Source organism: Azolla caroliniana, unplaced genomic scaffold, assembly GCF_043228905.1.
Source record: "Azolla caroliniana isolate FFs.n. ecotype wild unplaced genomic scaffold, voAzoCaro1.0.p SCAF_16, whole genome shotgun sequence".
Classification (NCBI taxonomy): Eukaryota; Viridiplantae; Streptophyta; class Polypodiopsida; order Salviniales; family Salviniaceae; genus Azolla; species Azolla caroliniana.
Window position 1 is genome coordinate 16789416 of NW_028230451.1, and position 13020 is coordinate 16802435.

A 13020-nucleotide genomic window follows, 5' to 3' on the forward strand; every position below is an offset into this window, starting at 1 on the left:
TCGCCGATCATCCATTGATACCGGCACCTCACCGCTCCGTCTCTCGCCGCGTGCATTCCTCGCAAAGGCTCGTATGTCCTCCGGGTGCGCTCCCGAACTCTCTGATCGCACTCCGGATTCCGCCATTTTCGTGTCGCGTATGTTCCTCCTTTGGTTTTATCGTTTCCGCATGCCGAACACCTCAACGTGTCGACTCTTCCTGCTCCGCGCTTGCCTTCCATAGGCTCTTCTCGTGCGCCGATGTTGTACCTCGAATATGCGCCCATTCTTTGGCCCTTAGGTGACCCCATTCCGCGTTCCTTGCCTCTCCTTTGCCCATCGTGCTCTCTCGCCGTAGAGCGTACCGTCATCCCGACCTCCGTGTTGGTGTCCCTCGAGGCTCTCGTTACTGCCTCGCCTTGACTCTCGTCCTCTTGGCCCATTTGGCCTCGCATGCCTTCCAGGACGCCGCACTTCCTCTTCTCGGCTCATAGCCCGTTGCTCTCCACGCACCTCCTCCGGTTCTCAAGACATAGCCTTCCATGCTCGCCGATCATCCTCGTGCTTGTCGTTCAGCCCTTACGTGGCCACATCGCACGTCTCGCACTCCGCTCCGCTCTGCGTACCCTTTCGAAAAGGTACGTTGCTTCCCCGACATCCGTGTCGGTGCTCTCGTCTTCGGTGTCCTCCGAAACCTCCGATGTTGCCACTTCGCCTTGAGGTACACCCTCTTGGTCCGCCTGGCCTGCTCGGCCGCACACATCCTTTGGGATGCCCCGTTTGCTCTTCACAGTACGTGACCCTCCGTTCTCCACGCATCCCCTCCGTTTTCCCAGACACAATCCTTCGTTCATGTCGATCACGCTCGTCTCGTTTCGTCGATCTTGGCGTCTTGTCGCACCGTCCGTCGTCCCGCGCTTGCCTCTCGAAGGCTTCCTCCGACCGTCATCGTCGATCACTCGTTGCGGCTCCTTCGAATGCACGCTTGCTTCTTGGCCCTTCGCCAGCCGTAGTGCATGCTCCGTTTTACGCCGTAGTGCATACTTCGTATTACGTGCCTCATCCACCGTAGACCCGACCTCCGCATTGGTCTCTTCGTCCTTCGTTGCCGTAGCCCATTCCGACTCGGGCTTGCCGTCTTGGCCCCGCTCGTCCATTATTTCATACCGGATATCTACACCGGTCTCCAACTCCACATCGGCCTCTAAGTCCTCGCCGCCACCCGCCGTCTCTTCGGTCTTATGTTGATCCGCAACCGCCGAAGTCTCAAGAATAGGTGTGGAGGGTTTCCCTTGCTCTCCGTCTTCCGCCAAGCCGTAATCACCGTGCCCGGTTAGCCTCCTGCTCGCGCTCACCGGCTCCCACCGCGTGTTGTGGCTCGTACGCCTCAGCCTCCAATCATGCCGACTTAGCCTTCGCCCGGATCGGTCTCGGCCGATCGAGTTCCGGTTTGGTCGACTCCCTTCCGTAACCATAACCGGCCGCTACATGTTTGTCCGCACCAATCCGGCCTTGCCGGCTCTTCTTTGGTTCAAGCCTGGTTGACCAGACCCCGCTCCAATCTTCTTCCGCCTCGTGTTCCGGTCGTGTCGGATTATCGACCAGTTCATCTTCCAATCGGGTCGGTTCCCGACTCTCTCCTCCTTGCCGCTCCCAACCTCTCCATCGGTCCTCTTGTATATGCCCGTTCCGGGCCTCGCATCCTCATCTTCGCACGTGTTCGCTCCGGGCCACGCCTCCTCATGGCCACCGCCCTTCTCTCCGGTCTTATGTTGGCATTCGAGCGCAACCGCCGTAGTCTCCGGCCCCGATGTCGAGGGGTCATGCCTCCGTCCGCTCCCATCTTCCTCGTCGTCATTTCGGTCACCCGCTTTGCCGCCGCCACCTTCCGTCTCTCCGGTCTCACGTGGGCTCTCGGTGCCGACCGCTGAAGTCTCTAGAATAGGTGTGGGAAAAATCTCGGTACCATCACTCGCCGATGTCATGTTTGTAGCCACCTTCGTTCAGACGTCGTGGTTCGTGGCTATCTCGTCCCCGGTTACGCAAGCCTCGGTTATGCTTGCTACCTCCTCGTCCTCGTCCTCGTCTTGGTTGCCCGCCTTGCCGCCGCCACCGTCCGTCACTCTAGGTCTCACATCGGCTCCTGGGCCGGATGCCGAAGTCTCTAGGGCCGGTTTGCGTAAGGCCGCGGCACCGCCTCTCGTTGTCTCCATAACCACCTCCATCCAGACGTCGTTATCCGCGGCTACCCCGCCTCCAATCGCGCAAGCCTCGACTACGCTTGCCACCATCTCTTCCATGTCGTCGTCTCGGTTGCCCGCCTTGCCGCCGCCACCGTCCGTCACTCTAGGTCTCACACCGGCTCTCGGGCCGGATGCCGGAGTCTCTAGAATTGGTGTGGGTAAGGACCCGGCACCGCCGCTTGTCTCTTCCCCACTCGATGTTTCGGGCGGTTGCACACCACCGATTTGCCCATTCCACCCCGGTTTCACACTATAGCCGAAAATCTTCATGACACCGCTTCCGCTTCCCATGACCCATCCAATTCTGTGCTCCTTGACCTCCTTGGTTGGCTTGTCAGCTCAACATGCCCATCTTAGCTTCCTCGCCACCGTGACTCTGATGCTTGTCAACCCGTCGTTTCCTTCGTATCGGCATCGAGTTATGTTGCCTTATCATCCGCTTGGCCTTTAGTTGATCTGGTTCTACCCAATCAAATTGTTGAACTAAATCGGTTGCCTTCGATTTGTTCCAGCTCTTGTCCGAGTTGGTAGTCTCCAACTCATCTTCCGTTTTTAGGCCATTCACAACATCGGACCATGTCCGGGTCTTGGCCTTCTTCTTCCGATTGGCTCTGCCCTTCTTCACTCTGCCACCACCGTCGCTTGCTCCGATTTGTTCGGATGTGCCGACTCCTTCAATCGACTCGTCTTCCTTTTTCTTCTCATCTCCCCCTGTCTTGGTCCTTCCTTCCTGTCTACCTCCTTGTCTGGTGCCATTACCTGTATACGTTCTCCCCCTCAAGTGCGGCATGTCGAGATGTTGAATGTCGAGCATCTCCGAAAAGTGTTGCAACTTGTCTGATTCGAGTGGCTTGGTGAAGATGTCAGCAACTTGCTGATCTGTTTGAACATACCGAAGTTCAACTTCACCGCTTAGGACCAGCTCACGGACAAAGTGATAATGCACTTCTATGTGCTTTGTCCGAGCATGGAATATGGGGTTCTTAGCGAGCTTATGCTGCTTACGTTGTCGCAATAGATTAGGGTGGGGGTTGGTACCTCGATCCAGAGATCTTGCAGCAACCTTCGAAGCTAGATGGCTTCATAGGTGGCAACAGTAGCGCCTCGATATTCAGCCTGAGTGCTCAACAAAGCCACTATTGGCTGCTTTTTGTTGCTCCACGCAACAGCCATGCTACCAAGAGAAAACATATAACCAAAGGGTGATCGGCAATCCAATGCATCACCAGCCAAGTCGGCATCCATATTTGACTAACTTTTCGGTTATACCATGTTAGTAGAATAGTCCCTTATCCTTAGTGCCGCTAACATACAAGAGTATCCGATCAGCGCACTGGAGGTGCTCCACAATCGGCTTCTGCATGAATTGACTAATCATTTCGATCGGATAATTGATGTCAGGTCGGGTGATTGTCAAGTAGATAAGGCTTCCAACAATTTGTCCGAACCGTTTCTCATGGTAGGCCGGTCTAGAGTCGGGACGTAGCTTCAAGTCCCGGTTCACGGGTGTGGAGATTGGTCGGCACTCGGTCATGCCGAATTTATACAACATATTCAACACGTAGTGTCGTTGTGAGAGCAATATGCCATCAAGGGTTCGGATCAGCTTGATCCCAAGGAAGTAATGAAGGTCCCCCGGGTCCTTCATTTCAAATGCGTCTGACACCTGGGAGTTCACTCAGCCGATTTCATCGAGTCCGGGTTTGGTGATCACTAGATCATCTACATATAGCAGGATACATACCAAACCATCCGAACCTTTCTAGATGAACAATGAAGCGTCGGACATTGAGGCTACATACCCCATCTTACGCAACCGATGTGTGATTTTCGCATTCCAAGCTCAAATGGGCTTGCTTTAGACCGTAGAGTGACTTCTTGAGTCGGCACACTGCCAATTTGTTCATCTCCGACAGAAATCTGGGGGGTTGGATCATATAGACCTGTTCTTCAAGGTCACCTTGAAGAAACGCATTCTTTACATCCATCTGATGAAGATGCCATCCCCTTGTCGCAACAACCGCTAGCACCACACGAACCATCGTCATCTTCGCTACTAGAGCGAAGGTCTCGTCATAGTCGATTCTGTGGGTTTGTGCATATCCCTTTGCCATTCACCAGGCTTTGTACCGGTTGACCGAATTGTCAGCATTGTACTTTACCTTATATAACCACTTACAACCGATTGGTTTACACTTTCAGGGAGGGTCAACTAGGTCCCATGTGGCGTTGGGATGAAGTGCCCACATTTCCTCCTCCATCGTAGCACGCCAATTTGCGTCTTTCGTTGCTTTTGCATAGCTCTCCGGCTCACGCACTTCCGCCACCTTGGTCATGTACGCATAGTGACGCGCCATGTACTTATTGTATCTGTACCTCTTTACGGGGTTCTTCTGGCAAGTTGATTGGCATAACTTCTCGTTCACCGGTTTGAGGGCCTTCTTGGCCGGCTCAGACTTCGTTTTTGAAGGTCCTCTTCGTTCTTTCCGGAGTCAGAGTCGCTCCGATTTGACTCCTCCATGTCGGTGTCATACTCCAGTATCTTTTTCTCCCCCTTCTCTTTGCACGTGAATTGTCTCCTCGGTTCCTTGCGTTGGGAGAGCACGGCAAACTCTCCACTACTCATTGGTTCTTCATCCGATTTCATCATTCCGACTCAGTCCCTTGTTTGGCCCACTCATCCGAAATGAGATCGGACTCTCATCTAGAGTACCGAACTCTTGTTCATCTACTTGGACCTCTTTAGGCTCACTTGCCTCATCCTCCGGAATCGGGTTGGAGTCGGGAGTCGGAAGTCGGTAGAGTGTACCATGATGCTGACTCATCAAATTCAACATCTCGGCTTACTCAAACCTGCTTAGTCCGGGGGTTGTAGCACTTATACCCCTTTTGCTCATGTGAGTAGCCGACTAGTATGTAGTTCTCCGACTTCGGATCCAGCTTCTTCCGCTTCTCATCCGGTACATGCACATAGGCTATGCTACCGAATATCTGAAGGTGCCTTAAATTCAGCTTCTGTCTGAAATACAGCTCATGTACTGACACCTTGTCACCTCAACCTAGTAGAATTTGGCCATGCTTTTCTTCTCAAGTATTGCCATCACCGCGTCGACAATCGACCATTTATTTCTCTCGGCCACACTATTTTGTTCTGGTGTGTATCTGCAACATAATTCTCTCTAAATTCCCTTCTGTTGCAGATAACTGTTGAATTGGCCGATAAAATATTCTTTTCCGCCATCCAACTGCACACACTTGATCTTTCTCTCCGTTGAATTGGCTATAATTGTTGATGAAGGAGATGAAATATTGACTCCCCCCAAGACTAATGTTCTTTGTTGGTCCCTATACATCTGAATGGATTAAGTCGAACTTGTAATGGCTCTAGTTTTGTTCGGTGGGGAATGGAAACCGGTGTTGCTTCCCGAGTTGGCATGCTTCAAATATTTGGGCCTTCGAGCCACTGAATTTTGGCAATCCGAAAACAACTTGTTTCGATTGTAGGTCATGTGTGATTTGATCTTCTGCCCTTTGGTGAACAAGGCGGTGCCTATGTCATTCGTGTTGAGGATGAACATCCTCCCATCTCTGCTCCCTTGTGCAATTGTCCGGCCTTCTTCTTCGATGAAGCACCCGAGGTGCATGAACCGCACCTGCATCCCCTAGTCGACAATTTGTCCAACCGACACTAGGTTCTTTGTGATTGTCGGGACGTGAAGCACGTTCATAAGCTTCCCTTTTTGTCCGACATGACTCAAGGGAACTTCTCTAACATGCATGATCGGGTGAGGAGTGTCGTCTTCGGTCTCAAAAACTCCCGGTTGTTCTGGGTTTTCTAGAAATCAGAGCCACTCTTCGTGGCTTGTCATATGGTTGGATGCTCCAAAATCAACATACCACACTTCCTCTAATCCGGAAGTGGACTGCTTCATTGCGTTTGCCTTGTGCTTCATCACAACGGTGCCGTGAAGATTCCAGGCCATAGGGGGAAACATCGCCAAATGCGTGGGAACATAGGTGTGCACAAGGGCACCCCCTTTTTGTACTAATTTATGTAAATACTAGGCGTCGGTAGGTTTTGTGGATTACTAGGAAGTTAGGCATTAATAGATGATTTAATATCACGTAGGTGGGGGAGAACAAAGGTGAGATAGAGAGAGCACATCAAGAAGAGAATCTAGGAGGGGATTTCGAGAGGTCATTAAACCTGATGTAACAGCTGCTCCTTGTGCCATAAAAGGGGCGGCCTTAGACTGTTTGGGGGGGATCGATGTTTTTGGAGGAGGGGAAGATGCTACCAAACAGGAAGAAGTAGCTCACTCTCTCTATCTCGCTCTCTCGTTCTCTTTTGAACCTCTACGACCAAACCTTGGAAGGAACCCTCGACTCACATCCGACGTGCGCGCACTCCCGACTAGAGGTCCCCTTTTTTGTGTGTTTGCTCTAGAGCTCGGAGCTCTGTTCCAGGCTCTGACCGGCTGTATTCCTTGCGCTTTGTACGCGGGTCCTAACTACTATTGATAATCTATTATGTTGCTTTACGTTGTTTTTCTACTGTGTCGTTCTCATGGGTGAAGAAGGTACAATGTTGAGGAGGTTGGCCAAGAAGATGGTTTGTGTAGAAGATAACGAGGAAAAAAACCAAGAAAAAGAAGTATGTTGAAGTGGTTTATCCTAAAAATTTCTCCACGAGTTTGGGTTCATCCAAAGCACTTTATTTTGGTAAACAAGTTTTGTAAGATAAAAGTAGTATATATAAAGGAAAATGTAAAACAAAAGATTACCACAAAAGTTCTTTTTCCTAAAAGAGATTGTAAAAGTAAGTACGTGGAAGCTTATGACAAACCGGACAACAGCAGAAAGAACGAAGAAAGATGGAGACCTTGAAACACACACACACACACAGATCTCGGGAGAGACAGAGAGAGCAGAACATAAACTCTATTCAAAATAATAATACTTTGTGCTATTTACAACGTGCTTCGACAACACTATTTATACAAGTCCTTAAAAGGATTGACAGAAGTACTACGTACTTCAATGATGATACGAGCGGTTGACTTACACTAACTACTAGGACAATGACTACCTAGTAGTCTAGAAGTGTAGACCTCTACTAGCCTTCCGGTTCACACTTCAGTCTGACTCTCTGATCCGTCTCTTGGTTTTGGATATCATCCAAACACCGATCCACATATGATCTGACTCAAGCTTATACATCCAATTCGGATCCGGTTGAGCTTGTTCGCTCAACACTCCCCCTCAAGCTTAACTTCAGGTCGGATTGTGGTGTTTGTATCTGTGGCAGCCAGTTCTTTCGTCCGGCTCCTTTTGGCGTCCTCCCGCCTCGCTCGCGTTCCTTGTTTGGTCCGATTCCTCCTTTTACGACCCGTCTGGTTCTGCGCTCCTCGACCTCCTTGGTTAGCTTGTTTGCTCAACAGGCCCATCTAAGCTCCTTTGTTGTTGTGACTCTGACGTCGACTTCATTGCTCGCAACAAAGACTCGCATTATTAGAGGCAACGATACGATGAGACTAGCCTCAACCTCAACATGGACCAAACTTGCACACCACCTCCAGTACAACTAGTAGCATCCCATAATTGGGACAAGCTCGGGAATAACTTCATTCATGGGGCCCAAATGCCAACTCGAGAGAAGGCTAGAAGACTTGGAGTTGGCACTAGGAAGGTGAAAAGTAACAATGGTGCAAAAAAAGAAGCAAATTTAACAAGATGCACCAACAATGCCCAAAGAAAATCGAAGACGGTGACGATATGATGGCGACAACTACAACTTGACAATCAACATAGCTCAATGATGAAGATTGCAAGAAAGTGGTTTGGACCATACATTATGACAAATGCAAATGACAACACCACCTACGACCTCTCTAAACTCAACATCAAAAGACTAGTGGTTTCGATAGTAGGCGAACGAGTTAAGATCTTCAAGAAGTGGCAAAAAGATGAGTTGAACCTCAATGACTCAAGAAGATGAACATAAAAGGAACAAAGGATTGAGACGCGAGTATGATGAAAAAGATGTACATGTGAGAAGAGAGGAAGTGTGAAGTTCACTACCATTGCCCCAACCATTACTTGGCACATACAGGAGGATGTGCAGTTTGGTGGGGGTGGAGGTCTTGATGTAGTGTTTCTCAAAGTAGAAAACATGGAAAGAGAAAAAGTAGGGCAACCTCAAATTATGTATATGTAAATAAGAAAATAGGATAATAAATATGAAAAAGTAATAAGTAGGATAGGTGGTCTAGTAGCTGACGCCATAGATTGTGAAAAGAGGGGTATCGTGTTGAGGTCCTACTTTGCCCAAGATTGAGTATTAAATGTGTTGGGTGAGCTCTGTCTTCGTGGTGGATGATAGGGATCGGCAACGGCTCGGTTTAGGCTTGAACTTGCCTTAACGGTTTGAGCTCGATTCGGCTTGGTTTGAGCCTCACCAAACTGGCTCAAGCCGGCTAAGCCGGTTAAGCTGGCCAAACCGGTTCAACCTGGCTCAAGCCAAGCCGAGCTAGATAATCCGTTTAGAAACTTGAGAGAGAGAGGGGGGGGGGGATAGAGAGAAAGAGAGAGAGGGAGGGAGACAACAGACAAGGGGAAAGAGAGAGAGAGAGAGAGGTTTCCAAGCCGTTTACCAAACCGGTTTAGCCTAAACCGGTTTGTGAACCGGTTCAGGTTTGAGATCCCAAAACGGTTTAGGCTTAGCCGGTTTGGCCTGATCCAAGCCAAACCGGCTAAGCCTAAACTGAACCGTTGCCGATCCCTAGTGGATGACCCTCGTGATCCCGTTTGAGTAATAACACATGGGCATGCTAACGTGATAGTGGGCACACACAAAATTTCCTATTATCTCACCAAAACTTTCTTATGTTCATTCATGCTTGATTTCCTCCATAAAGTTAAGTTAGTGACATAATGTCAATGACCAAAGGACTACTAGCCAGGGTGGACAACAAGGATATGTTGACTAGGATTTCCACCAAGGTATGTAAAGATATGTATTCTCTTGGACCGCATGAATTTGTTTATAGGTTGAGAATGGGTCTTGTTGGCAAAGGCTGAGAGAGTTTTCATGGACATGATTAGCCTTGTCTTGCCAAAGGCCATCGTTTATATTTGGTCTTTTTTTTATAGAGACTTGTGGAGTGGAAACTATTATGTACAAATTGTAGATTGCCTTTGGCATTGTTAATTTTAATACCAATGGAGTATAGTTTTTGTGAAAAATAAATAAAAAATGTCAATGACCAAGGACAAAATCAAGACTAGATTGAGAGAGGCAAAAAAGTATAAACAGTTTCGTTTTATATAAGATTGACAAGAGCTAAAATATCATGCTGATTACTAGTGTTGAGCTTGTATATTTTAATAACACTAAGACCTTGGCTATATACACAACACTCCTAATATTAGGCTTGCTTATCATCCAACTTTAATGTATGCATCACAACCCAATAACTATGACGTTTAAAGTTCTATGATGAGAAAGGGTAATCGAAACAACATTTGAAGATGGACAAATTTTGTTTTAGCATGAACAGATTTTTTTGACGGTTCTCTTTTCCACTTAGACAAACAAAATTGTGTTTCCTTGTATGGGGGGGGGGGGGCGCAAAAAGCCTACACTAACCTTACTTGCTTATCACTCTTTGACTAGCTACATTTAATTGAGAGGGGAGGGGCTGACATATATATTGGAGAGTTGGGATCGATTGTTCCACAGAAATACGAGGATTGGAAGAGTGATCGTTTACTGTAGCAGCAGCTATGGCGTTGTCAGATGTCGAGGTTCGCAGAGTGAAGCTTGGGTCCCAAGGTCTGGAGGTCTCAGAACAAGGCCTGGGCTGCATGGGCATGTCAGCCTTCTATGGACCCCCCAAACCCGAGCATGAGATGATTGAACTTATCCACCATGCCATCGACTCTGGCATCACATTCCTCGACACATCTGATATGTATGGACCTTTCCTTAATGAGATCCTTCTGGGCAAGGTGGGTTGCTTGTTCTTATATCTTTCTCTTCGTTATCATATCCAGTTTTTGCCTGTTCTTTTATCCGCTTGTTATTGTAATAGGCTTTGAAAGGGAGAAGGCACAAGGTTCAACTTGCAACCAAATTTGGGGTCATCATTGAGGATGGGAACAGCCAGGTGCGAGGAGATCCAGCATATGTGCGCTCAGCTTGCGAGGCTAGCCTACAAAGGTTAGATGTGGATTTCATCGATCTGTACTATCAGCATCGAATCGACACAACCGTTCCAATTGAAGTCACTGTAAGAAAGGAATCTGTTTACTCGATGGGAGAAATCTTCCTTTTGCATCCATCCTTTTCGTAGTTTAGATAGGTGTAAACCGATCTTTGTTACCATACACATACACATACAACATATACCTGTAACAATAGATCTAGATATAATACAACATATACCTTTGAGTATAAATCTAGATATTAGTACAGGTATACATCCAGATTTACCATTACAGCTACAGCTACATATACATATGTTTTTATTAGTATCTGGGTATGTGTTGCTCATTATTGTATGCAACTGTCATATATGTGAACAAGGTTGGGGAAATGAAGAGGCTGGTTGAGGAAGGCAAGGTTAAGTATCTTGGGCTTTCTGAGGCTTCCGCATCGACCATTCGAAGAGCCCATGCAGTGCATCCCATCACTGCTGTTCAACTTGAGTGGTCCTTGTGGTGTCGGGATGCAGAAAAAGACATAATACCCACTTGTCGGTATGCCCTCCCTGAATGTCTTCTTCCCATCAAGAATGCATGAATTTCTGTGTCACTTACAAAAACGTTTGCCTTTATGTCGATCACTAGAGAATTGGGTATTGGCATTGTAGTTTACAGCCCTTTAGGTCGAGGTTTCTTTTCCCTTGGAGCGAAACTTCTAGAGGGTCTTCATGACACAGATTTCCGAAAGGTAGCCTCTTTGCATTACAATATAATAGCTAAAACGCAAGATGTATCCTATATGGAGATTTCTAATGCATTAGATTTTTGTTGAAGTGAAGGTTGCACAGCCGAGGTTAGCGGGACAGAATTTAGACAAGAATGAAAAGCTATTCTTGGCATTGCGTGAGATTGCATTGAGAAAAGGCTGCACCACAGGTCAACTTGCTCTTGCATGGGTTCAACATCAGGGAGATGATGTTGTAGCTATCCCTGGCACTACCAAACTCAAAAACTTTGATGAGAATGTGGGCTCATTGCGAGTCAAGCTCAATAAAGAAGATATCATAGAGATCGAGTCGCTCTTGGATGTGGATGCCATAGCTGGAGACCGATACGAAAATATGAATATGACTTTCTCGAATTCCGATACACCTCCGCTTTCTTCTTGGCAAGCCCCATAGCTTGGGACAATGTTTCTTGGACATGGTTCATTTGTACATCTTCCGAAATCATCATAAGCCCATTGCATTGGAGCTCAGCTTACCTCAATAATGGTGAAGTTTCCTCTTTGATTCATTCATTGCAATGTTAAATAGAGGGCATAATAGAACACCGCTTTGTTGGGTACTTTCGAGTGTAACCATAAGTTTTTGAAGTTTCTTGTATTGTGGAGGATATTTCAGTAGTTTCTTAAAACATTGTGTGGGTACTTGTTAAGTACTTTGTTGTATTTTCCTTTAATTTAGTTTTCATTAAAAAACAAATCATGAAGTTTGAGTATAAGTAAAAACTTATGTGATGGCTAATACACATTGATCATTGGCGTAGTGTGATCATCATATGCTATGAATTATACAATGAATATAAGGACATGATAGAGTTTAAGAATGTAATGGTGTCTTGAAGATTATGCCTTTCTTTTCTAGGCAACATAATTAGTGCATGTAATGGCTGGTTAAAGCAACACTTCTGAGTTATTCCTCTAAGTGTCAAAGCAATTAAACCTCAGACTTTACAAAGTGAGCGATAATCCTTCGAATGTGTTAACATTTTATACTGCTCATGCTTAGACAAAGTTGATGCATATTTTGGACACACATATATATGTGACCCTTACAAAACATGCTTATTTTTTTGATTCATCAACCACTTTTCTATATATGAAAACCACATCGTGTCATATTATGAAAGCGAAATTGCTCTAGATTTGGTTTTTGATTTTGTGAATTTCAACTATTGACGATACTGATTTATCGTCAGATCTTTAAGTTTAGGTAAGAATCACAAATATTAGCTAATTTGCGAGCAATAGCACATTGTATATTAACTTGCAATAATTACCAAACCACCCTTAGCATTTGCTTTGTTTATGACCCTAAATGCATCTATTTTATATTATTCCATCATTTGTTATAGTCAACCCTAGAAAGAGAGAAAAATGGAAGTAATGAAGCATATACACATAATTGAGAAAGGGACGATGTACCCAAATAGCAAGATCAAATGAAGACCTCAAGGGCAAAGTTGAGGGGGTTTTGTGGAAATTAAAAACAAACTCAAGGGTATTTTAGAGTTTTCCCAACTATAATTTATGTTTCTATTGTTAATTCTTATTTTTGGGTTTGATGTATAGTTTTAGGGTATTAAAATATAGCTAATACTACATCCATTCGATTTAGTATTTCTTCCATTGACAACATTTTTAATTCTTAAAATTAACAAATGATGACTCCACTAAACAATGTTGTAGGTCACTTCTAAAGTTGTTGAAATGATTAAATATCATATTGATACAATTATCATGATAAAGACTTGGATCAATTGAGTTAGGAAAGCCACAAATGTCACAAACATAAACATTTAATGGGGTGTG

General features: G+C 46.2%; 1 protein-coding gene across 1 annotated transcript; it reads left to right on the forward strand.

The window, feature by feature from the left end:
* Positions 1–9948: 9948 nt before the first annotated feature.
* On the forward strand, positions 9949–11802 carry LOC147854090 (putative aldo-keto reductase 2). The gene is made up of 5 exons (XM_087332388.1): positions 9949–10232; positions 10316–10513; positions 10810–10982; positions 11073–11175; positions 11267–11802. The coding sequence occupies exons 1-5, from the start codon at positions 10008–10010 to the stop codon at positions 11606–11608; spliced, it is 1041 nt and encodes a 346-aa protein (XP_087188514.1). The 5' UTR covers positions 9949–10007; the 3' UTR covers positions 11609–11802.
* Positions 11803–13020: the final 1218 nt, after the last annotated feature.